Source organism: Rhinopithecus roxellana, chromosome 12, assembly GCF_007565055.1.
Source record: "Rhinopithecus roxellana isolate Shanxi Qingling chromosome 12, ASM756505v1, whole genome shotgun sequence".
Taxonomy (NCBI): domain Eukaryota; kingdom Metazoa; phylum Chordata; class Mammalia; order Primates; family Cercopithecidae; genus Rhinopithecus; species Rhinopithecus roxellana.
Genome location: NC_044560.1, coordinates 131386143 through 131410754, shown reverse-complemented (window position 1 = coordinate 131410754; position 24612 = coordinate 131386143). Strand labels below are relative to the sequence as shown.

Genomic DNA, 24612 nt, shown 5'->3' with positions numbered 1-24612 from the left:
TATAATTATTTATTTTTTTGAGATGGAGTTTTGCTCTTGTTGCCCAGGCTGGAGTGCAATGGCACAATCTTGGCCCACAGCAACCTCTGCCTCCTGGGTTGAAGTGATTCTCCTGCCTCAGCCTCGAGAGTATCTGGGATTACAGGTATGTGCCACCATTTCCTGCCTAATTTGTTTTTGTTTTTGTTTTGAGACGAGTCTCGCTCTGTCGCCCAGCCTGGAGTGCAGTGGCGCTATCTCCGCTCACTGCAAGCTCCACCTCCTGAGTTCACGCCATTCTCCTGCCTCACCCTCCCGAGTAGCTGGGACTACAGGCGCCCGCTACCACACCTGGCTAATATTTTTTGTGTTTTTAGTAGAGACGGTGTTTCACCATGTTAAGCAGGATGGTCTCGATCTTCTGACCTCGTGATCTGCCCGCCTTGGCCTCCCAAAATGCTGGGATTACAGGCGTGCCTTCCTGGTGAATTTTGTATTTTTAGTAGAGGTAGGGTTTCACCATGTTGGTCAGGCTAATCTTGAACTCCTGACCTCAGGTGACCTGCCCGTCTAGATCTCCCAAAGTGCTGGGATTATAGGCGTGAGCGACCGCTCCTGGCTGTTAAATTATTATCATTATGTTTTTTTTTGAGACAGAGTCTCGCTCTGTCACCCAGGCTGGAGTACAATGGTGCAATCTCGGCTCACTGCAACCTCCGCCTCCCGGGTTCAAGCGATTTTCCTGTCTCAGCCTCCGGAGTAGCTGGGACTGCAGGTGCCCGCCACCACACCCAGCTAATTTTGGTATTTTAAGTAGAGACGGGGTTTCACCATATTGGTCAGGCTGGTCTCGAACTCCTGACCTCAGGTGATCCGCCCACGTCAGCCTCCCAAAGTGCTGGGATTACAGGTGTGAGCCACCGTGCCCAGCCCCAAATTAGATTATTAATTAACCTCCCCACCTCGCTTCACGAGGATTTTAGTCACTACTTGCTTATAGGAGCAGAGTTGAGAGGAGGAATGAATGTCTCTGTACATCCAAAGCTAAGAATGGGTGGAAGGAAGGAGTGAAAGAATTTGGCAAGTTGAATTAGGATGAGGAATGTAGGCAGAAATTGGGCCAGAAAAACTCTAATTCCTGCCCTCACCGGCTGAGAAGGGCGTGAAGGCTGGGCTCTTCTTGAAGGACTGATTGGCATCCAAAAATGCTCGGGGTTGAACTCCTGGGGCATCAGGAACTGGCTGGGGTCGTAGTGGATGATGTTAAGGAGGGTGATGATATCGGTGCCCTGTGTGGGTGAGGAGGTGGAGTTAGCAGTGTAGGAGGGCTGGGAGGCTCCCAAACCAGTTTCCATTTTATCGGGCTGGGTGTCCTGGGGACTTGATAAGGGGTGGGTGGGTGGGGTATGAGACTCAATCAGGGGCCAAGGAAGTGTGGGTGTCTAGGGTTCCAGGTGATGGGCGCTATATGCTGTATTATTGGGGACTTTGGCAGGGATGTGGGAAACCCCCACCCTTTGTTGGAGCAGATGTGGGGTTTCTGGGAAAAAGGACGGGCCCTGAGAATAGCGTTTAGGCACAGAGGATCCTCAAGATGAAGTTCCAGACCCCAGGGCTTCCAGGGAGGAGTTCTAGGAAGGGGATTTGTCATGGGTCTAGTCCACTATGATATGAGATGGGGTCCTGGGAAAGGCCCGAGCTTCTGGATTTAATGGTCTGAGATGTCTGTAGCTAGGGCTTGGGATGCCAGTTGCTAAGGCCTGGGGTGCTGGTTGCTAGTGCCTGGGATACTCCTTGCGAGTTGCAAGAGTCTGCGATGCCTCCTCTTAGGTTGCCTGATACCGTTTGCCAGGCCTAGCGCACCTTGGGTATAAGGAAGCCGCAAAAGGCTGTGTCCTGAGTGAGGCGGTGCGGCAAGTTCATGGGGATGATGTCTGCAAAGCGCTGCACCTGGTGGATCACCGCGTCTGTGTAAGGCATGGTCGGGTGGTCTTCCAGTGCCGCCGGCAGTCACGCGCGTCCCAGTGCGATGTCGATCTCCTGCACGCGAGTTGGAGGGGGTGGGGGAGGAGGGATCAAGGATATCGGCGCTATAGGGCAACCAGGCTGGGAAGAGGTGTGTGCTTGTGTGGGGAGAGGTCTAGTCAAAGCCTCCAAGCGCGGGGCGCCACTTGGGGCTCACGTGAGAATTAGTTAGAGGTGGCCCGCTGGGTGGCTCATGCCTGTAATCCCAGAATTTGGGAGACCCAGGCGGGACGGATCCCTTGAGCCCAGGAATTTGAGACTGTAGGGAAAAGAAAGAGAGATCAGAATGTTACTGTGTCTATGTAGAAAAGGAAGAGAGAAGAAGTTCCATTTTGATCTGTACTAAGAAAATTGTTTTGCCTTGAGATGCTGTTAACCTGTACCTTTAGCCCCAACCCTGTGCTCACAGAAACATGTGCTGTATGGAATCAAGGTTTAGGTGATCTAGGGCTGTGCAGGATGTGCCTTGTTAACAATATGTTTACAGGCGGTATGCTTGGTAAAAGTCATCGCCATTCTCCATTTTCAATTAACCAGGGCCACAATGAACGGTGGAAAGCCACAGGGACCTCTGCCCAAGAAAGCCTGGGTCTTGTCCAAGGTTTCCCCTCATTGAGACAGCCTGAGATATAGCCTCGTGGAAAGGGAAAGACCTGACTGTCCCCCAGTCCGACACCCGTAAAGGGTCTGTGCTGAGGAGGATCAGTAAAAGAGGAAGGCCTCTTGTGGTTGAGATAAGAGGAAGGCCTCTGTCTCCTGCATGTCCCTGGAAACGCAAAGTCTCAGTGTAAAACCCAATCGTACATTCATTCTATTCTGAGATAGGAGAAAACTGCCCCATGGCTGGAGGCGAGATATGCTGGCGGCAATGCTACTCTGTTACTGTTTGCTACACTGAGACGTTTGGGTGGAGAGAAGCATAAATCTGGCCTATGTACACATCGGGACACAGTACCTTCCCTTGAACTTAATTGTAATCCAGATTCTTTTGCTCACATGTTTTCCTGCTGACCTTCTCCCCACTATCACCCTGTTCTCCTGCCGCATTCCCTTAGCCGAGATAGTGAAATTGCTAATCAATAAATACTGAGGGAACTCAGAGACTGGGGCCAGTGCGGGTCCTCTGTATGGCACCGGTCCCCTGGGCCCATTGTTATTTCTCTATACTTTGTCTCTGTGCCTTATTTCTTTTCTCCGTCTCTCATCCCGCCTGACGAAAAATACGCACAGGTGTGGAGGGGCTGGCCCCCTTCATCTGATGCCCAACATGGGTGCCTTTCTCTAAGGTGAGGGTACGCTAAGAACATGAGCATTGAGGACAAGTCGATGAGAGATTCCCGAGTACATCTGTGGTCAGCCTTGCAGTAAGCTTGCGTGCTTGGAGGAACCCAGGGTAACAATGGGACAAACTGAAAGTAAATATGCCTCTTTTTTTTTTTTTACAAGAACACAAATCCATGTTTATTTATTGATTTTTCGTTAGTTTAAATCCTTGAGGGGTACAGCATCACTCGGATTCTGTGTCCAATGGCCTTCGCAGGAAGATTGCTTGGGAATTTGGCACGAACTATGCCACTGTTTCCAGGGGCCCGAGTTACCTTTCCCCAGATGACTCTGGTTTTATTTGGTTTGCCGCCTGGAGTCACTGTGTTGTTCTTTGCTTTGTATACATGAGCGCATCTCTTGCCCAGATAGAATTCTGTTTCATCTCGGGCATAAACACCTTCAATTTTAAGAAGAGCTGTGTGCTCCCTTTGGTTCCGGAGACCCGCTTATAGCCGGCAAAAATGGCCTTGGACCACAGCCTTCCAGACATATTTCCTTTTAGAAGTCCCGTTCCCAGCAGGCCTCCACAGGAGCCAAGATGGCGGGAAGAGAAAGACGAGCGTAAATGTGCCTCTTATCTCAGCTTTATTAAAATTCTTTTAAGAAGAGGGGGAATTAGAGCTTCTACAGAAAATCTAATTACGCTATTTCAAAGAAGAGAAGATAGCATTTCAATTTCTGATGCCCCTGAAAGCTGTGTAATAGATTCTGAAGAAGAGGCAGGGACAAAATCCTGGAAAGTTCACATTGTACATATGTAGCAGAGTCTGTAAAGGCTGGGTCAACTCAAAATGTTGACTGCAATCAATTACAGGAGGTAATATCCTGAAACATTAAAATTGAGAGGAAAAGATCCAGAACCATTGGGGCCATCAGTGCTAAAATCACGATGGCCACCTCCTCCGCAGTGGAGTGAATGCTGGGGGAGGGAGCCCGAAACCCCGCTCACTGTGACTTGACTCACTGCACCCATTATTAAACAACCTGCAGTTCACTACGGTAAAGGAGCAATTCAGACTCACCCCGCAGCGTCCTGTCTGGGTTGAACAGTGGCTGCTCCCTAAGGAAAAGTTGGGGGCGCTACATAAAATAATTAAAAGAACTATTTAAAAAAGGGCATGTTTCACCCCTTTTCTCTCCTTAAAATTCTCCAGTGTTTGAAATTCAAAACAAATCCAGCACATGGCGCATGCTGACCGACTTAAGAGCTGTTAATGCCGTAGTTCAACCCATGGGGGCTCTCCAACCCAGGTTGCCCTCTCTGGCCATGATCCCCAAAGACTGGCCTTTAATTATAATTGATCTGAGGCCGGGTGCGGTGGCTCACATCTGTAATCCCAGTGCTTTGGGAGGCTGAGGCGGGCAGATCATGAGGTCAGGAGATCGAGACCATCCTGGCTAACACGGTGAAACCCCATCTCTACTAAAAATACAAAAAATTAGCCGGGTGTGGTGGCAGGCACCTGTAGTCCCAGCTACTCGGGAGGCTGAGGCAGGAGAATGGCGTGAACCCGGGAGGCAGAGCTTGCAGTAAGCCAAGATTGTGCCACTGCAGTCCAGCTTGGGCAACAGAGCGAGACTCCATCTCGAAAAAAAAAAAAAAAAAAAAAGGATTGATCTGAAGGATTGCTTTTTTACCATTCCTCTGGCAAAACATTATTTTGAAAAATTTGCCTTTACTATACCGGCCATAAATAATAAAGAACCAGCCACCAGGTTTCAGTGGAAAGTGTTACCTCAGGGAATGCTTAATAGTCCAACTATTTGTCAGACTTTTGTAGCTCAAGCTCTTCAACCAATTAGAGACAAGTTTTCAGACTGTTATGTCATTCATTATGTTGATGATATTTTGTGTGCTGCAGAAACGAGAGACAAATTAACTATTACACATTTCTGCAGACAGAGGTTGCCAACGCAGAACGGACAATAGCATCTGATAAGATTCAAGCCTCTACTCCTTTCCATTACTTGGGAATGCAGGTAGAGGAAAAGAAAATTAAACCACCAAAAATATAAATAAGAAAAGACACATTAAAAACATTAAATGACTTCAAAAGTTGCTAGGAGATACTAATTGGATTCGGCCAACTCTAGGCATCCCTACTTATGCCATGTCAAATTTGTTCTCTATCTTAAGAGAGGACCCGGAATTAAACAGTAAAAGAACATTAACTCTAGAGGCAACTAAAGAAATTAAATTAGTTGAAGAAAAAATTCAATCAGCACAAGTAAATCCCTTGGCCCCACTCCAACTTTTGATTTTTGCTACTGCACATTCTCCAACAGGCATCGTTGTTCAAAATACTGATCCTGTGGAGTGGTTGTTCCTTCCTCACAGTACAATTAAGACTTTTACATTGTATTGTACTTGGATCAAATGGCTACATTAATTGGTCAGGCAAGATTACAAATAATAAAATTGTGTGGAAGTGACCCAGACAAAATCATCATTCCTTTAAACAAGGAACAGGTTAGACAAGCCTTTATCAATTCTGGTGCTTGGCAGATTGGTCTTACTGATTTTGTGGGAATTATTGACAATCAATACCCAAAACCAAAAATCTTCCAGTTTTTAAAATTGACTACTTGGATTTTACCTAAAATTGCCAAATGTAAACCTTTAGAAAATGCTCTGACAATGTTTACTGATGGCCCCTCGACGCCAATTATATCATAATTGTATGGGCCAGACTCACTCATATTCAAGGCCCCATCCATCTTGCCCATTAATCCGGCCTATGATAATGATTTAACTGAAACACTGGACCAGATTTATAGAAGGTTAGAATCACCCTATCCATGGAAATGGGGTGAAAAGGGAATTTCATCACCTCGACCAAAGTTAGTTAGTCCTGTTACTGGTCCTGAACATCCAGAATTATGGAAGTTTACTGTGGCCTTGCACCACATTAGAATTTGGTCTGGAAATCAAGCCATAGGAACAAGAGATTGTAAGCCATATTATACTATCAACCTAAATTCCAGTCTGAATTTGCAAAGAAATTTCTTTGCAAAGTTGTGTAAAACCCCCTTATATGCTAGTTGTAGGAAACACAGTTATCAAACCAGATTCCCAAACTATAACCTGTGAAAGCTGTAGATTTTTTTACTTGCATTGATTCAAGTTTTAATTGGCAGCACCATATTCTACTAGTGAGCACAAGAGAGGGTGTGTGGATCCCCGTGTCCATGGACCAACCATCAGCGGCCTCGCCATTCATCCATATTTTAATGGAAGTATTAAAAGGAATTCTAACTAGATCCAAAAGATTCACTTTTACTTTGATTGCAGTGATTATGGGCCTTATTGCAGTCACAGCTATTGCTCCGGCTGCTGGAATTGTTTTACAATCCTCTGTTCAAACTGCAAAATATGTCCATGATTGGCAAAAGAATTTCTCAAAATTGTGAAAATCTCAGACCCAAATAGATCAAAAATCGGCAAACCAAATTAATGATCTTAGACAAACTGTCATTTGGATGGGAGATAGGCTCATGAGCTTGGAACATCATTTTCAGTTACAGTGTGACTGGAATACGTCAGATTTTTGTATTACACCCCAAGCCTATAATGAGTCTGAGCATCACTGGGACATGGTTAGACACCACCTACAAGGAAGAGAAGATCATCTTACTTTAGACTTTTCAAAATTAAAAGAACACATTTTTGAGGCATCAAAAGCCCATTTAAATGTGGTGCCCGGAACTGACGCAATCGTGAACGCTGCTGATGGCCTCGCAAATCTTAACCCGGTCAGTTGGGTTAAAATCATTAGAAGTTCCACTATTATAAATTTCATATTAATCCTTGTATGCCTGTTCTGTCTGTTGTTAGTCTACAGGTGTATCCAGGAGCTCTGAAGAGACAGTGACCAGCAAGAATGGGCCATAATGAGGATGGCAGTTTTGTCAAAAAGAAAAGGGGGATATGTATGTAGGGAAAAGAAAGAGAGATCAGACTGTTACTGTGTCTATGTAGAAAAGGAAGACATAAGAAATTCCATTTTGATCTGTACTAAGAAAATTGTTTTGCCTTGAGATGCTGTTGATCTGTAACTTTAGCCCCAACCCTGTGCTCACAGAAACACGTGCTGTATGGAATCAAGGTTTAAGGGATCTAGCGCCGTGCAGGATGTGCCTTGTTAACAATATGTTTGCAGGCGGTATGCTTGGTAAAAGTCATCGCCATTCTTCATTCTCGATTAACCAGGGGCCCAATGCACTGCGGAAAGCCGCAGGGACCTCTGCCCAAGAAAGCCTGGGTATTGTCCAAGGTTTCCCCCACTAAGATAGCCTGAAATATGGCCTCATGGGAAGGGAAAGACCTGACCGTCCCCCAGCGTGACACACATGAAGGGTTTGTGCTGAGGAGGAGTAGTAAAAGAGGAAGGCCTCTGACTCCTGCATGTCCCTGGGAACAGAATGTCTCGGTGTAAAACCTGATCATGCATTCCTTCTATTCTGAGATAGGAGAAAACTGCCTGTGGCTAGAGACAAGATATGCTGGCGGCAATGCTGCTCGGTTTCTCTTTGCTACACTGAGACGTTTGGGTGGAGAGAAGCATAAACCTGGCTTACCCCCACATCCGGGCACAGTACTTTCCCTTGAACTTATATGTAACCCAGATTCCTTTGCTCACATGTTTTCCTGCTGGCCTTCTCTGCACTATCACCCTGTTCTCTTGCCACATTCCCTTAGCCGAGATAGTGAAAATAGTAATCAATAAATACTGAGGGAACTCAGAGACTGGGGCTGGTGCGGGTCCTCCGTATGCTGAGTGCCAGTCCCCTGGGCCCACTGTTCTTTCTCTATACTTGGTCTCTGTGCCTTATTTCTTTTCTCCACCTCTCGTCCCGCCTGACGTGAAATACCCACAGGTGTGGAGGGGCTGGTCCCTGTCAGAGACCAGCCTGGGCAACATGGTGAAACCCTGTCTCTAAAACAAAATAGAAAAATTAGCTGGGCATGGTGGCACACACCTATGGTCCCAGTTACTCGGGAGGTGGAGGCTGGAGAATCGCTTGAACCCGGGAGGCAGAGGTTGCAGTGAGCCGGGATCGGGCCACTGCACTCCAGCCTGGGCAACAGAGCGAGACTCCGTCATAAAAAAAAAGGGGGGAGAAAAAAAAAAAAGAATTAGCCAGGGCCTGGGAGGAAGTGCATCAGTGAGGGCAAAAGGTTGGCTTGTGCAAGGGCCTGGGCATTGGCTTGTGTGGGCGGGGCTTCAGGGAGGCCTGGAATCCAGGACCTGATGGGATTTCAGAAGCAGTTTTGGGACTCTACTGGCTGGACAGTGGATCGAGTGGGTGAACTGTGCAGGAGGGCTGGAGATCACGGGCAGAGCAGGGGATATACCCAGAGGTGGAGCTTGGGGAGGTGGAATAGCAGACAGAGCTGTGTGTGTGGGCCAGGCTGTGTGGGAGAGGTAGGGTTCCCTGGCAGGTGTGTGGCTGGGGCTCTGGGGCAGGGCTCTGGGAGGACTGTTAGCTGGGCTCTGAAGCCAGAGGTGGACGTATGCAGTGGTGGACACAGTTGGAACAAGGCAAGACTAAGTGGGTGCAGGTGGGGAGCAGTGGCTGACACCTGTAACCCCAGCACTTTGGAAGGCCGAGGTGAGAGGATTGCTTGAGCCCAGGAGTTGGAGACCTGCCAGGGCAACACAGCTAGACCCTGTCTGTACAAAAAATAAAAAGTTAGCTGAGTGTATTGAGTGTGGTGGTGCATGCCTGTACTCCCAGCTATTGATAAGGCTGAGGTGGGAAGATCGCTTGAGCCCAAGGGGCTGCAGTGAGCTGTGATTGCACCATTGTACTCCAGCCTGGGCGACAGAGTGAGTCTGTCTCAAAAACAAACAAAAAATTAAGCAGAGCTGGGTGCAATGGCTCATGCCTATAATCCCAACACTTTGGGAGGCTGAGGCGAGTGGATCACTTGAGGCCAGGAGTTTGAGACCAGCCTGGCCAACTTGGTGAAACCCTGTCTCTACTAAACATACAAAAATTAGCTGGACGTGGTGGTGTACACCTGTAATCCCAGCTACTTGGGAGGCTGAGGCAGGAGAACCCCTTGAACTCGGGAGGCAGAGGTTGCAGTGAGCCCACCGAGATCACACCACTGCACTCCAGCCTGGGTGACAGAGCAAGACTCCATCTCCAAAAAACCAAACAAAAACAAAAAAACCAACAACTAGGCGGGTGGGATCTGGGTTGGGATTCGGGCAGGCTGTGTGGACCTCATGGTCTGTGTGGATGGGATTGGTCTCCATGTGGGTTTGTGGGTTTGGCTGTGGACTCCTGGGGTCAGCAGGAGGCTATCTCAGACCTGGGAGACGGGGCGGTGGCTCCCTGCTCTGGGGCGAGGCTGGAACACATGGGCACCTCCGTGCTGCTGTGTGGGTGGGCCTCACCTTGAACTTTCGGGTACTTCATGAGTGCCAGGAAGGCTTGGCGCAGCGTGGTGCCCACAGGCTCGGTGCCGCCAAAGAGCAGGTTATGTGTGGTCATCAACAGGGTATCCATGTGGAAGTGGCTCAGTGGGTCCTCCTCCTGCCGGGGTGGAGGGGTGGGGACGTGAGCCAGGGATGGAGACCCCTTCCCTCTAGATCAGTACGACTGCTGCTGGGGACCCATTCAGTCCCAGGTGGGTTTAACTTTCTTTCCCTAGGAGAGCTGGGGAAGGCAGAAGGGCAGGGCTGGGAAAATCTCAGCTGCAGGGCCTACGATTAACTTCTTGGATAGAGCTTGAATGACTTCTTGTTTTTTGTTTTTTTAAAAATACGTTTTATGTATGTATGTATGTATGTATGTATGTATTGTAGAGACTGGGTCTTACTATATTGTCCAGGCTGGTCTCGAACCCCTGGACTCATGCGATCCTCCTGCCTCGGCCGCCCAAAGTGCTGGGATTACAAGCGTGAGCAACTGCGACCCCCGCGCCCTCCCCTGCCCCGCCCCGCCCCGCCCCGCCCCACCGCCTTTGATTACTTCTTTTTTTTTTTTTTTTTTTGAGGCGGAGTCTCGCTCTGTCGCCCAGACTGGAGTGCAGTGGTGCAATCTCGACTCACTGCAAGCTCCGCCTCCCGGGTTCACGCCATTCTCCTGCCTCAGCCTCCCAAGTAGCTGGGACTACAGGCGCCCGCCACCTTGCCCGGCTAGTTTTTTTTTGTATTTTTAGTAGAGACGGGGTTTCACCATGTTAGCCAGGATGGTCTCGATCTCCTGACCTCGTGATCCGCCCGTCTTGGCCTCCCAAAGTGCTGGGATTACAGGCTTGAGCCACCGCGCCGGGCCGATTACTTCTTAATGAGCTGTAATTGGAGGTGGCTGCCAGTGGCTCCTGGCTCCAGCCCCGCTGGGCCAGATGCTTCAGCTTCTCCAGGGAGAAGGTCCCCCAACCCTGCCCCATCTGGGGTCCCTGTGGGTTTGCGGCAGGGGCAGCAGGAGAATTTCAGGTCAGACTGGAGGTGGGATTTCCAGGTAGGGATTACCTCTGCCATCTTGGTGAGGAAGCAGTCGATGAAATCCCGGGGAGATCTGGGGTCTAGAGAGGCCTGGTAGTCGTGGACGCTGTGGGCGATGAGGTCTCTCAGGCACTTGAAGTTCTGGAACATGCGTTGGTGCGGCTCGGGCACCCAGTCCAGGAGGCTCCGGAAGATGTTATACAACTGGGGACCAGACAGAGTGGGAGGGTTTTGGAGGAGGATGAAGGGTGTTCAGGGGCGAACGGGTTCTGTGTGGATTAGGTAGGCAGGGACCAGGTCTCGAAAGATAGCCAGGTTCTGGAGAGGCCGGGGTTGGGGTTAGGGCTGAGTACGAGTGGGAAGGAGGGAACGGGGGCCATAAATGCTCAGTGGAGGGGAGTGGGCGTGGCCATGTAACTCTGGGTGGGGTCAGATGGGAGGGGGCGGGCCCTGGGAGAGCCATTCGCAGCCCTTTCCCCGCCCACTGTTTCCTCTCCATTCCTAGGTCCTGCGGAACCCACACCCCGTCCCTGCTGGACTCAGTTGGCTCGCCTCGCCCCAGGGGCCGCTCATGATTTGCAAGCTGTCATTGATAAGGCGGATAATGGTGAGCAGACGCTCATCATCGTAGTGGAAGCAGCTGCCGAAGAGCACGGAACAGATAATGTTGGACACTAAGCGACTCAGCACAAACGTGGGGTCAAAGGGCTCGCCTGAGGGTGGGGAATGGAATGGATCAGGAAGACGCGATGTGCAGCACACCGGACCTCATGCAGCAACGCCATTAATTTGCACACAACATCCGACTCAACCATGGCAACGTGTCTTGCGGTGCAGAACACAGGCACATGGTCACAACATGCTGCTTAACAACACCCCAAAAGCATCGGTCAGTGCCACAGACAGCACAGAACCCACAGCTTCCTGCAGCACATGGACAGCAACAATACCAACCACAGAACCGGCTATTCTTGGCAACACAACACACAGCAGGCAACATAGCACAAGGTAGTCATCAGGCATCACGGAACACAACAACACAGGGCAACAGAACACCCAGCAAATGAGATCACAGTAGATGCCAACACAGGACACTCGGTGTCCTAACAACCAGCCCGGAAACATCCCAAGACACGGTAACCACACACCAACACACAATGCCAGCATACAGCTCCATAATCCTGCCACACAACACACACTAGTACCCAGCAACCCAGCAGACAGCACCCAACACACGATGTGACATCACAACACATACAATCAAGGCAGCAGAATAAAGGCCACACTATGCAGCAATGCAACAACGTTGGCAGCCAGCAGATGACACAACGCAAAACCACATGCAGCGCCTGACGACTCTACGATCTCACCCAGAAATACCTCAACACAACACCTAGCATCTGGCCGTCCAGCAGCTGAACAGACCATAGTAAATACCGAACAGCACATTTCTTTCTTTATGTTTTTTTGAGACGAAATCTCGCTGCGTCGCCCATGCTGGAGTGCAGTGGCACGATCTCGGTTCACTGCAACCTCTGCCTCCCGGGTTCAAGCGATTCTCCTGCCTCAGCCCCCCAAGGAGCTCAGATCACACCCAGCTATTTTTCTTTTTTTTTCTTTTTTTTTTTTTTTGTATTTTTAGTAGAGATGGAGTTTCACCATGTTGTCCAGGCTAGTCTTGAACTCCTGACCTCAAGTGATCCGCCCACCTCGGCTTCCCAAAGTGCTAAGATTACACACATGAGCCACTGTGCCAGACCCAGTTTTTGTATCTTTTGTAGAGACAGGGTTTCACCATGTTGCTTAAGCTGGTTTCGAATTCCCGAGCTCAAGTGATCCACCACCTTGGCCTCCCAAAGTGCTAGGATTACAGGCGTGAGCCACCATGCCCGGCTGAAACAACACATTTCAGCACAGCACCCAGGACACAATAGCACAGCCCAGAAAACCAGATCTGGAGTTAGATGGACGTGGTTTGAATCCTCATTGGTCTCTTAGTCTTGGTGTGAGTTGGCAAACTGACTTCCTTTCTCTGATCCTCAGTTTGCTCATCTGTAAAATGGGTCTGATGGCACTTCTCTCGTCATGGGGCTGCTATAAGGAGTCAGTGAGTGTGTGACTGGGAGTCAGTGAAGGGCCTGACCCAGTGCAAGGCTGTTACAGATCATGGTGTCGTGGCAGGCTGTGATGGCCCCCAAAGATGTCCATGTCCTTATCCTTACAACCTGTGAATTCGTTCCCTTACGTGGTAAAAAGGACTTTGCAGGTGGGATTAAGTTGAGGATTTTGAGAAGAGAAGTTTACTCTAGACTATCTGGCTGGGCCTAATGTAATCACAGCGATCCTTTTTAGAGGGAGGCAGGAGGGACTGAGTAAGTAAAGGTAATGTAGGCTGGGTGTGGTGCCTCACACCTGTAATCCCAGAATATATTGGGAGGCTGAGGTAGGAGGATTGCTTGAGCCCAGGAGATTGAGACTAGCCTGGGCAACATAGCAAGACTTCCTCTCTATAAAAAATTAAAAAGAAGGAGCTGAATGTGGTGGCACATGCCTGTATTCCCAGCTACTTGGGAAGCTAAGGTGGGAGAATCAGCTGAGCTCAGGAGGTCGAGGCTGCAGTGAGCCAAGACTATGCCACTGCACTGCAGCCTGGGTGCCAGAGTGAGATCCTGGCAAAAAAGAAAAAGAAAAAGAAAAAAAACAACAACAACAACAACAAAAAAAAAAACAAAAAAAAAAAAGAAAGGAAGGGAGGGAGGGAAAAGAAAAGGTGATGGGTGATGTGGTGATAGAAGGACAGAGAGATTGAAAATGCTATTTTTTTGGCTTTGCAGATGGAGGAAGGGGCCACAAGCCCAGTGATACAGGCAGCCTCTAGAAACTAGAGAAGGTGCAGAAATGAATTCTCCCCTGGCCAAGCACGGTGGCTCACGCCTGTAATCCTAGCACTTTGGGGAGCCGAGGTGGGTGGATTACCTGAGGTCAGAGGTTTGAGGTCAGCCTGGCCAACATGGTGAAACGCCATCTCTACTGAAAATACAAAAATTAGCCAGGCGTGGTGGTGGACACCTGTAATCCCAGCTACTAGGGAGGCTGAGACAGGAGAATCGCTTGAATCCCTGGGAGGTGGAGGTTGCAGTGAGCTGAGATTGCACCACTGCACTCTAGCCTGGGCAACAAGAGCGAGACTCCCTCTAAAAAAATAATGCTGTAGGCCGGGCGTGGTGGCTCAAGCCTGTAATCCCAGCACTTTGGGAGGCCGAGACGGGCGGATCACGAGGTCAGGAGATCGAGACCATCCTGGCTAACACGGTGAAACCCCGTCTCTACTAAAAAAATACAAAAAACTAGCCGGGCGAGGTGGCGGACGCCTGTAGTCCCAGCTACTCGGGAGGCTGAGGCAGGAGAATGGCCTAAACCTGGGAGGCGGAGCTTGCAGTGAGCTGAGATCCGGCCACTGCGCTCCAGCCTGGGCGACAGAGCCAGACTCAGTCTCAAAAAAAAAAAAAAAAAAAAAAAAAAAAAAAAAAAAAAAAAAATGCTGTGACTCATGCCTGTAATCCCAGCACTTTGGGAGGTCGAGGTGGGCAGATCACGAGGTCAGGAGATCGAGACCATTATGGCTAACACGGTGAAACCCTGTCTCTACTAAAAGTACAAAAAAAAAAAAAAAAAAAAAAAATTAGCTGGGCATGGTGGCAGGCACCTGTAGTCCCAGCTACTCAGGAAGGTGAGGCCGGAGAACGGCGTGAACCTGGGAGGTGGAGCTTGCAGCGAACCGAGATTGCGCCACAGCACTCCAGCCTGGGCAACTGTGTGAGACTCCATCTAGAAAAACAAAACAAACAAACAAAAAGAAATGAAATATCCCCTAAATATTCTAAAAGGAAAGCAGCCCTACTGACCCGCTTTAGAATTTGGACCTCTAGGCCGGGCGCGGTGGCTCAAGCCTGTAATCCCAGCACTTTGGGAGGCCGAGACGGGCGGATCACAAGGTCAGGAGATCGAGACCATCCTGGCTAATACGGTGAAACCCCGTCTCTACTAAAGAATACAAAAAACTAGCCGGGCGACGAGGCGGGCGCCTGTAGTCCCAGCTACTTGGGAGGCGGAGGCAGGAGAATGGCGTGAACCTGGGAGGCGGAGCTTGCAGTGAGCTGAGATCCGGCCACCGCACTCCAGCCTGGGCGACAGAGCCAGACTCCGTCTCACAAAAAAAAAAAAAAAAAAAAAAAAAAAAAGAATTTGGACCTCTAGGCTGGGCGCGGTGGCTCAAGCCTGTAATCCCAGCACTTTGGGAGGCCGAGACAGGTGGATCACGAGGTCAGGAGATCGAGACCATCCTGGCTAACACGGTGAAACCCTGTCTCTACTAAAAAATACTAAAAAACTAGCCGGGCGAGGTGGCGGGCGCCTGTAGTCCCAGCTACTCGGGAGGCTGAGGCAGGAGAATGGCGTAAACCCGGGAGGCGGAGCTTGCAGTGAGCTGAGATCCGGCCACTGCACTCCAGCCTGGGCGACAGAGCGAGACTCCGTCTCAAAAAAAAAAAAAAAAAAAAAAAGAATTTGGACCTCTAGAACTATGACAGACTAAATTTGCATTGTTTTAAGGTGTTAAATTTGCGGTAATCTGTTACAACAGCAATAAGAAACGAATACAGGCAATTATTATTATTTACTTATATCATGTCATTTAATCCCTTCAGTATCACTTGCCACATTATTATTATTATTATTATTATTATTATTATTATTATTATTTTTTAAGAGATAGGGCCTTGCTCTGTCACCCAGGCTGGAGTGTTGTGGCCTGATCATAGCCTCTGTAGCCTCCAACTCCTGGGCTCAGACGATCCTCCTGCCTCAGCCTCCCAAGCAGCTGGGACTACAGGTGCATGCCACCACACCTGACCAATCTTTTTGTTTGTTTGTTTTTTGGGATGGAGTCTTGCTGTGTCTCCAGGCTGGAGTGCAGTGGCATGATCTCGGCTCACTGCAGCCTCCACCTCCGGGGTTCAAGTGATTCTCCTGCCTCCTCCTCCCAAGTAGCTGGGACTACAGGTGCCCACCATCATGCCCAGCTAATTTTTGTATTTGTAGTAGAGATGGGGCTTCACCATGTTGGCCAGGATGGTCTTGATCTCTTGACCTCGTGATCCACCTGCCTTGGCCTCCCAAAGTGCTAGGATTACAGGCATGAGCCACCGTGCCTGGCCGTACACCAGGCTAATCTGGTTTTTGTGGCCGGGCGTGGTGGCTCACGCGTGTAATCCCAGCATTTTGGGAGGCCGAGGCGGGTGGATCATGAGGTCAGGAGATCGAGACCATTCTGGCTAACACAGTGAAACCCTGTCTCTACTAAAAATACAAAAAATTAGCCGGGCGTGGTGGCGGGCGCCTGTAGTCCCAGCTACTCGGGAGGCTGAGGCAGGAGAATGGTGTGAACCCGGGAGGTGGAGCTTGCAGTGAGCCGAGATCATGCCACTGCACTCCAGTCTGGGAGACACAGCAAGGCTCCGTCTCAAAAAAAAAAAGTTTTTGTAAAAAATTAGCCAGGCATGGTGGCATGCACCCGTAATCCCAGCTACTCAGGAGGCTGAGGCAGGAGAATCGCTTGAACCTGGGGAGCGGAAGTTGCAGTGAGCCTAGCTGGTGCCACTGCACTCCCGCCTGGGCAACAAGAGCAAAACTCTCTCTCAAAAAAAAAAAAAAGTTTGTGTAGAGATGAGGTCCCACTGTGTTGCCCAGGCTGGTCTTGAACTCCTGGCTTCACGTGATCCTCCTGCCTTGGCTTCTCAAAGTGCTGGGATTACAGGCGTGAGTCACCATGCCTGGCCCACATTATTATTATTTTTTGCTCAAAGCCACTATGATTTGGAGATCAGCGAAGAGGGCTGTTTAGCATTCTTTGCCTCAATTTCATCTCCTGTAAAATGAGGCTGATAATAGGAACTACTTCCTAGATTTGGGTGATATTTTTCAAGGAGGCAGTTTACACAAAGTGCTGGAACAGTGTTGGCATATGTAGGCATCATGTCAATGCTGATTTTTTTTTTTTTTTTTTTTGAGGATGGAGTCTTGCTGTGTCACTCAGGCTGGAGTGCAGTGGCATGATCATAGCTCACTGCAGCCTTAACCTCCTGGGCTCCAAGCAATCCTCCTGCCTCAGCCTCCCATGTTGCTGGGACAACAGGTGCATGCCACTATGCCCAGCTAATTTTTAAGTTTTTATAGAGACCAGGGTCTTACTTTGTTGCCCAGGCTGCTCTCAAACTCCTGGGCTCAAGCAATCCTCCTGCCTTGGCCTCCCAAAGTGTTGGGATTACAGGCGTGAGCCACCATACCTGGCCTGAATATTTTTATTAACTTTTTTTTCCCCATGGGTAAGCAGTTTTAACCTGGATATAAATATCCCAGCTCTGCCACTTCTTGGGCATGTGATATAACCTTTCTGGGCCTCAGCTCCCTCCCCTGTAACAACACCCACTTCCTAGGATTACTGGACGGTGAAACGGATTCACATACGTCAAGAGTTTAGCATAATGTCCAGTAATATCCAGTAAGTGCTCAATAAATGGGCATTCGGGTGTTGACTGGACTTTGGTGTTAGACATAAATTTAACCTTAGCCCTTCTACTTACTAGCTCTGTTGCTTCAAGGTACTTGCTTAATCTCTGTCTCCGTTTCCTCCTCTGCAAAATGGATTGTTCTGAGGTTTAGGGGCTTACGTGTGAAAATGTGCTTAGCACAGATCCACACACAAGGTGTGTTCCCAAGAACATCATCGTCATCATCCACCACAGTTACAGCAGCTGGGCTCAGAATACCACAGAGAGGGCAGGGCACGGTGGCTCATGCCTGTAATCCCAACACTTTGGGAGGCCGAGGCAGGTGGATCACCTGAGGTCAGGAGTTCAAGACGAGGCTGGCCAACATGGCAAGACTCCCATCTCTACTAAAAATACAAAAATTAGCCAGGTGTGATGGACGCCTGTAATCCCAGCTACTTGGGAGGCTGAGGCAAGAGAATCACTTGAACCCGGGAGGCAGAGGTTGCAATGAGCTGAGATCACACCACTGCACTCCAGCCTGGGCAATGGAGCGAGACTCTGTCTCAAAAAAAAAAAAAAAAAGAAAAAAAAAATAGAATGGATGTGAATTATGAGGATGGACTGGATTCAAAGGCCTGGCCAGGCATGGTGGTGCATGCCTGTAGTTCCAGCACTTTGGGAGGCTGAGGCAAGAGGATCATTTGAGCACAGGAGTTTGAGATCGGCCTGGGCTCAATGAGACCAGTGAGACCGTCTCTACAAAAAATTTAAAAATAAGCTGGGTGTGGTGGAGCACACCTGAAGTACCAGCTATTCGAGAGGTTGAGGTAGGAGGATGGTTTAAGCCCAGAAGGTCAAGGCTGCAGTGAGCCAAGATCGTGCCACTGCACTCCAGCCTGTTTAAAAAAAAAAAATTCCCGGCCTTCAGTTTTCCGCAGCTCTGCCAGCAGGAAGCTGCCCTCCTCTAGGATCCGCTCCTCAATGCTTCTCTTCCCCATCCCGAAATTCCGTAGAATCTGGATAGAGAACCGTCTCAGGACCTTCCATCGATCCCCATTGGAGAAGGCGATGCCTAGGGAGAAGAGGACGGGGCCAGCTTAACCGGGAACTCATCCTGAGGCCACTGCCATCCAGGTCCCCTTTTCTGGTGTTCGCTGGGAGAAGGACGGAGTTTGGAATCTCCCTGGCTCCTTCCAGTAAGCCCTCCTGGACCCTCCAAGTTAGGGATCTCCTTCAAGCTTCCATAGGACCGTGGGCTTCCCTCACCACGGTCCTGTCACTCTGCCTCTGTTTCCCCATTAAGAACCTGATCACTCTGGGCTGTTACTGTCTGGTGATGGGGCCGTCTCCTTCACAGAACTGTGAAGGCAGAACTGTGAAGTCTTGGTCACCACTGTGTCCTTAGCATTGTCCAGTGCAGAGGGTGTCACACAGGAGGTGCTGGTGATTGCTTATTGATTATTATTATTATTTGCAACAGAGTCTTGCTCTGTCACCCAGGCTGGAGTGCAGGGACATCATCTCGGCTCACTGCACCCTCCACCTCCTGGGTTCAGGTGATTCTCCTGCCTCAGTCTCCTGACTAGCTGAGATTACAGACGTGCACCACTATGCCCAGCTTAAAAAAAAAAAATATATATATATATATATATATATATTTTAATATTTATTAATTAATTTATTTTTTGGAACGGAGTCTCACTCTGTCGCCAGGTTGGAGTGCAGTGGTGTGATCTCAACTCACTGCAACCTCGGCCTCTTAGGTTCAAGCAATTCTCCTGCCTCAGCCTCCCAAGTAGCTGGGATTACAGGTGTGCACCACCATGCCCAGCTAACTTTTGTATTTTTAGTAGACATATGGTTTCACCATGTTGGCCAGGATGGTCTCGATCTTTTGATCTTGTGATCCACCTGCCTCGGTCTCCCAAAGTACTGGGATTACAGGCATGAGCTGTCATGCCTGTTCTAATTTTTGTATTTTTTTTTTTTTTGAGACGGAGTCTCGCTCTGTCACCCAGACTGGAGTGCAGTGGCCGGATCTCAGCTCACTGCAAGCTCCGCCTCCCGGGTTTACGCCATTCTCCTGCCTCAGCCTCCTGAGTAGCTGGGACTACAGGCGCCCGCCACCTTGCCCGGCTAGTTTTTTGTATTTTTTAGTAGAGACGGGGTTTCACCATGTTAGCCAGGATGGTCTCGATCTCCTGACCTCGTGATCCGCCCGTCTCGGCCTCCCAAAGCGCTGGGATTACAGGCTTGAGCCACCGCGCCGGCCTAATTTTTGTATTTTTAATAGAGACGAGGTTTCACCATGTTGGCCAGGTTGGTACTGAACTCTTGACCTCAGGTTATCCACTCGCCTCGGCCTCCCGAAGTGCTGGGATTACAGGTGTGAGCCACCGTGCCCGGCCTGCTTATTGATTATTAAATGCACGAATAAGAGAGATAGGCAAAAAAATAAGCACTAGGACACTGGGAATTCATCCAGGAACAAAACAGACCCTGTCTGTTCTCTCCCTGGACCCAGAATCTTTGCACAGGCTGGTCCTTCCCAGAGCACTTTCACGCCCTGCATTCTCCTGAATACTCATCTTCATTCTTTAGGTTTTAGCTTAGAGGTCCCCTCTTCCAGGAAGCCTTCTCTGGCTCCTCCCTTCTAGGCTGGGCCAAGTGCTTCCTTAGGGTTTCCATAGCTCCCCAGGCTTCCCCCATCCCAGCCTGGACGACTCTGGGATGGACAATCTGGTTGGTGATGCCTGTGTCTTCCACTGGTCTGGGACCTCTATAGGATAAAGTCTCAGATGTGTTTATCTCTGGTTCCTCTGGACCTAGCAGATAATTAGATACTAAAGAAGAAGAATAAAAAAGACTATGGTGTATTGCTTGCATTTTTATGCATTATCTCATTGACTCCTCATAACATGGAGTCAATGCTATTATAATTTTCTCATGGTAGCCGACTGAGGGGCAGAGAAGGGAGGCCTCTGGCACAGGGATACACAGCTAGTGAGTGGCAGAACCCTGCTGCTACCCTCTGTGCTGTGTATTGAATAACTAGGTGGTGGCTATTTTTGGTAACAAACGATGTACCCTTCTAGATGTTTTCTGTGCAAAAGTAGCAAGGTGACTTTCTCAAGCACCCTGTTGTCTCTACCTTCTTGCATCTGGTGTACCTGGACAGGTAAGGTCATCAGATGAAGCCAGGGAAGGGAGCATGAAGGATGGAACGTGTACCTAATACACAGTATTGTAATATTGTGCCAGAGCTCTCTGATTTCAAATCCTGGGACCCATCTAATGCAGGAGCCAGGGAGAGCCCTAGGCATTCTTTGGAGGTGAGGAGAGAATAGTCCAGGATGCAGGTCTCCAGAATCCCCTTTCCAATCATGATGGCTTCCTTCCCTCTCCCTCCCTCCCTCCCTCTCTCCCTTCCCTCCTTCCCTCTCTCCCTCCTCTCCCTCCCTCCTTCCCTCCTTCCCTCCCTCCCTCTCTCCCTCCCCTCCCTCCCTCTCTCCCTTCCCTCCCTCCCTCTCTCCCTCCTTCCCTCCCTCTCTCCCTCCTTCCCTCCCTCTCTCCCTCCTCTCCTCCCTCCTTCCCTCCCTCCCTCTCTCCCTCCCCTCCCTTCCTCTCTCCCTCCTTCCCTCCCTCCCTCCCTCTCTCTCTCCCCTCCCTCCCTCCTTCCCTCCTCCTTCCCTCCTCCCTCTCTCCCTCCTTCCCTCCCTCCCTCTCTCCCTCCTTCCCTCCCTCCCTCCCTCCCTCTCTCCTTCCTTCCCTCCCTCCCTCTCTCCCTCCTTCCCTCCCTCCCTCCCTCCCTCTCTCCTTCCTCCCTCCCTCCCTCTCTCCCTCCCTCTCTCCTTCCTTCCCTCCCCCCTCTCTCCCTCCCATCCCTCCCTCTCTCCCTCCCTCTCTCATTCCTTCCCTCACTCCCTCCCTCCCTCTCTCCTTCCTTTCCCTCCCTCCATCTCCTCACATCCCTACCTCTCTCCCTCCCTCTCTCCTTCCTTCCCTCCCTCCCTCTCTCCCTCCCCTCCCTCCCTCCTTCCCTTCCTCCCTCCCTCCTTCCCTCCCTCCCTCTCTCCCTCTCCTCCTTCACTCTCTCTCTCCCTCCTTCCCTCCATTCCTCTCTCTCTCCCTCCCCTCCCTCCTTCCTTCTTTCCTTTTTTCCTTTCTTCCTCCTTCCTTCTGTTGGTCCCTCCTTCCTTCCACCATTTATTGGGTCTTGTCACATAGCTTCCTTTGAACAGAGATTTGTTTTTTTTTTTTTTTTTTTTTTTTTTTTTTTTTTTTTTTTTTTGAGACGGAGTCTTGCTCTGTCGCCCAGGCTGGAGTACAGTGGCCGGATCTCAGCTCACTGCAAGCTCCGCCTCCCGGGTTTACGCCATTCTCCTGCCTCAGCCTCCCGAGTAGCTGGGACTACAGGCGCCCGCCACCTCGCCCGGCTAGTTTTTTGTATTTTTTAGTAGAGACGGGGTTTCACCGTGTTAGCCGGGATGGTCTCGATCTCCTGACCTCGTGATCCGCCCGTCTCGGCCTCCCAAAGTGCTGGGATTACAGGCTTGAGCCACCGCGCCCGGCCGAGATTTGTGTTTAAAATAAAGTTTGGGGCTGGGCGCAGTGGCTCACACCTGTAATCCCAGCACTTTGGGAGGCTGAGGAGGGCAGATCACAAGGTCAGGAGTTCAAGACCAGCCTGGCCAGCATGATGAAACCCAGTCTCTACTAAAAATACAAAAATCAGCTGGGTGTAGTGATGCATGCCTGTAATTCCAGCTACTCAGGCAGGAGAATCGCTTGAACCTGGGAGGTGGAGGTTGCAGTGAGCCGAGATCATGCCACTGCACTGCAGCCTGGGCAACAGAATGAGACTCTGTCTGAAAAATAAATAGATAGATAGATAAATAAATAAATAGATAAAGAGTGGAATTCAGGACAGTGGTGGGATCTGGAGGTGGGGAAGGTGGGACAGACTTCACTGTAGACCAACACTACCTCGCTGCATTGCATTTGGTGTCATCAGTGATCTCAGCAGCCCTGAGTGTCAACAAGATTGAGATGACAGTCTCCACCCTCACCCCCTCCCTCAATATGGAAAAGGCCCAGAGTAGAGGAGACAAGGACGAGGCTTACCATTGCCCTTGGTAAAGTTGAAAGACAGGGTAGTCACCGTGGCCACTAAACTCCTCTCCCTGGTCCACCAGGGCCTCCTTCATGGCTAGGTACCCGCTGAGGACCACCACCCGCCTGGATCCCAGGTGCACTGTGTATACAGAGCCATACTCCTTGCTCAGCTAGGGATAGGAAGACAGAAGTTACAGGGGTTCCTGTGGCCATGGGACCCCCTCCTCCTGATCCTTCCACTATCACCCAAGCTAAGGGCCTTGCACCTTAGTGAGAGAAGTCAGCATGTTTTGGGAATGAAGCAGCAGCAGGTTTCCCAGGAGTGGGAGGGGTCTGGGTCCTGGAGGCAGCTTTCCCTTATCTCTTGAGCTTGGGGTCGGGAGCAGACAGATGAGAACCAGGAGCAGGAGTAAGATGTCTGTGCTTATGCTGTCCATGGTGCAGGCAGCTGCTGGCGTCTGGAGGGCAAAGTGGGAGAGGACATCGCTGAGGAGAGGGTGGGATCCCCCCTTTCCTGATCTCCACTGGGGCTTGCCTTCCCTAGGCCCTGGAAATGAAGGCAGATGGAGAGAAGGAGACAGGGAGAGGCCAGGGGTTGGGGAAGGGAGGGAGAAAGGAGGAAAGAGGCAGAGATAGTCAACATACAGACAGATAATGAGACAGAAACACAGAGACAGAAATGGAGAGAGACAAGGGATAGAGGAACAGAGACTAAGAGAGGTCGAGAGATATGCATAAAGATAATGAGAGAGACAAAAAATCAGTGAGCGATCTACATATGTACAGATGTCTGTCTACCTATCAGCCATCTATCTATCACCCATCTCGATCTATCTATCTATCTATCTATCTATCTATCTATCTATCTATCTATCTATCTATCTCCTATTAGCTATCATCCATCCATCATCTATCTATCTATCCATTCACCTATCTATCATCTATTATCTATCTCTCATCATCTGTCTATCATCTACCTATTCTTCTATCATCTACCTGTCATCGATCTATTATCTGTCTATCTATCATCCATCATCTACTATCTATCATCTATCTTCTATGTATCATCTATCTATGTATCATGTACATATCTATGATCTATCTATTATCTATTGTCTATCTGTCTATCTATCTATCTATCTATCTATCTATCTATCTATCTATCTATCTACCTATCTACCTACCTATCATTCCCTGTCTGTCAAGAGACTGATTCTCATACAGAGACAGTGATAAAGAGTGATAAAGACACACAGGGACAGAGACAGACAAACATAGAGATAGGGAGAGCCAGACAGAGAGCACATCACAGAAAGAGAGAGGCTGACACAGACCGGAGGAAGAAAGAGACAGAACTAGACAGACACAGAGCTAGAGAAAGACAAGAGAGATTGAGTGGAGAGACAGCGAGATGGACACTGACTGAGAGACAGAGATGGACATGGAAGGATAGAGAGAAAAAGGGTGAGAGAGCCAGAGAAAAGAGACAGAGATTGAGGGAGAAGAGAATGACAGAGACAGAGATACACAAAGACAGAGCCACAGAGAGATGGAGAGAGAGAGAGAGAGAGAGAGAGTGAGCGAGAGAGAGAGAGAGAATAAGAGAGGCAGGGAATGTTAGAGCCACACAAAGACACAGGTAGACTGCAAAGGGCAGATCAAGAGAGACTGAGGCTGGGGACGGTGGCTCACACCTGTAATCCCCGCACTTTGGGACGCCGAGGCAGGTGGATTGCCTGAGGTCAGGAGTTCAAGACCAGCCTGGCCAACATGGTGAAACCCTGTCTCTACTAAAAACACAAAAATTAGTCGGGCGTGGTGGCAGGTGCCTGTAATCCCAGCGACTCCGGAGGCTGAGGCAGGAGAATCGCTTAAACCCAGGAGGTGGAGGTTGCAGTGAGCCAAGATTGAGCCACTGTACTCCCGCCTCAAAAAAAACAAACAAAACAAACAAACAAACAAACAAAAAAACAGAGAGACTGAGACAGAGAGGAAGGGCCCAGGCAGAAACAGTGACAGGGAAGAATCAAGTGTTGCCAACCATGGAGTCGCATTGCAGAGAAAGATGCCACCCGCTGGGTGAAGCGCCAGTACAGAGATCCCGGTGCTCAGAACAGGGATGTGAGAGCTCTCTGAGGAGACAGCAAAAGAGATTC

At 49.7% G+C, this 24612-nt stretch overlaps 1 protein-coding gene and 1 pseudogene across 1 annotated transcript in view; both read right to left on the bottom strand.

Annotated features, from left to right (window-relative positions):
- LOC104676181 (cytochrome P450 2F5) overlaps positions 1-22893 on the bottom strand; it is a 33675-nt gene extending 10782 nt beyond the window's left edge. The window contains 11 exon segments of the mRNA XM_010380947.2: positions 1128-1181; positions 1184-1268; positions 1843-2019; positions 9462-9578; positions 9580-9876; positions 10818-10994; positions 11343-11503; positions 18264-18413; positions 22466-22488; positions 22490-22626; positions 22723-22893. Coding sequence (XP_010379249.2) covers positions 1128-1181; positions 1184-1268; positions 1843-2019; positions 9462-9578; positions 9580-9876; positions 10818-10994; positions 11343-11503; positions 18264-18413; positions 22466-22488; positions 22490-22626; positions 22723-22893 — 1549 coding nt within the window.
- LOC104676098 lies at positions 3455-3820 on the bottom strand (annotated as a pseudogene).
- Positions 22894-24612: the final 1719 nt, after the last annotated feature.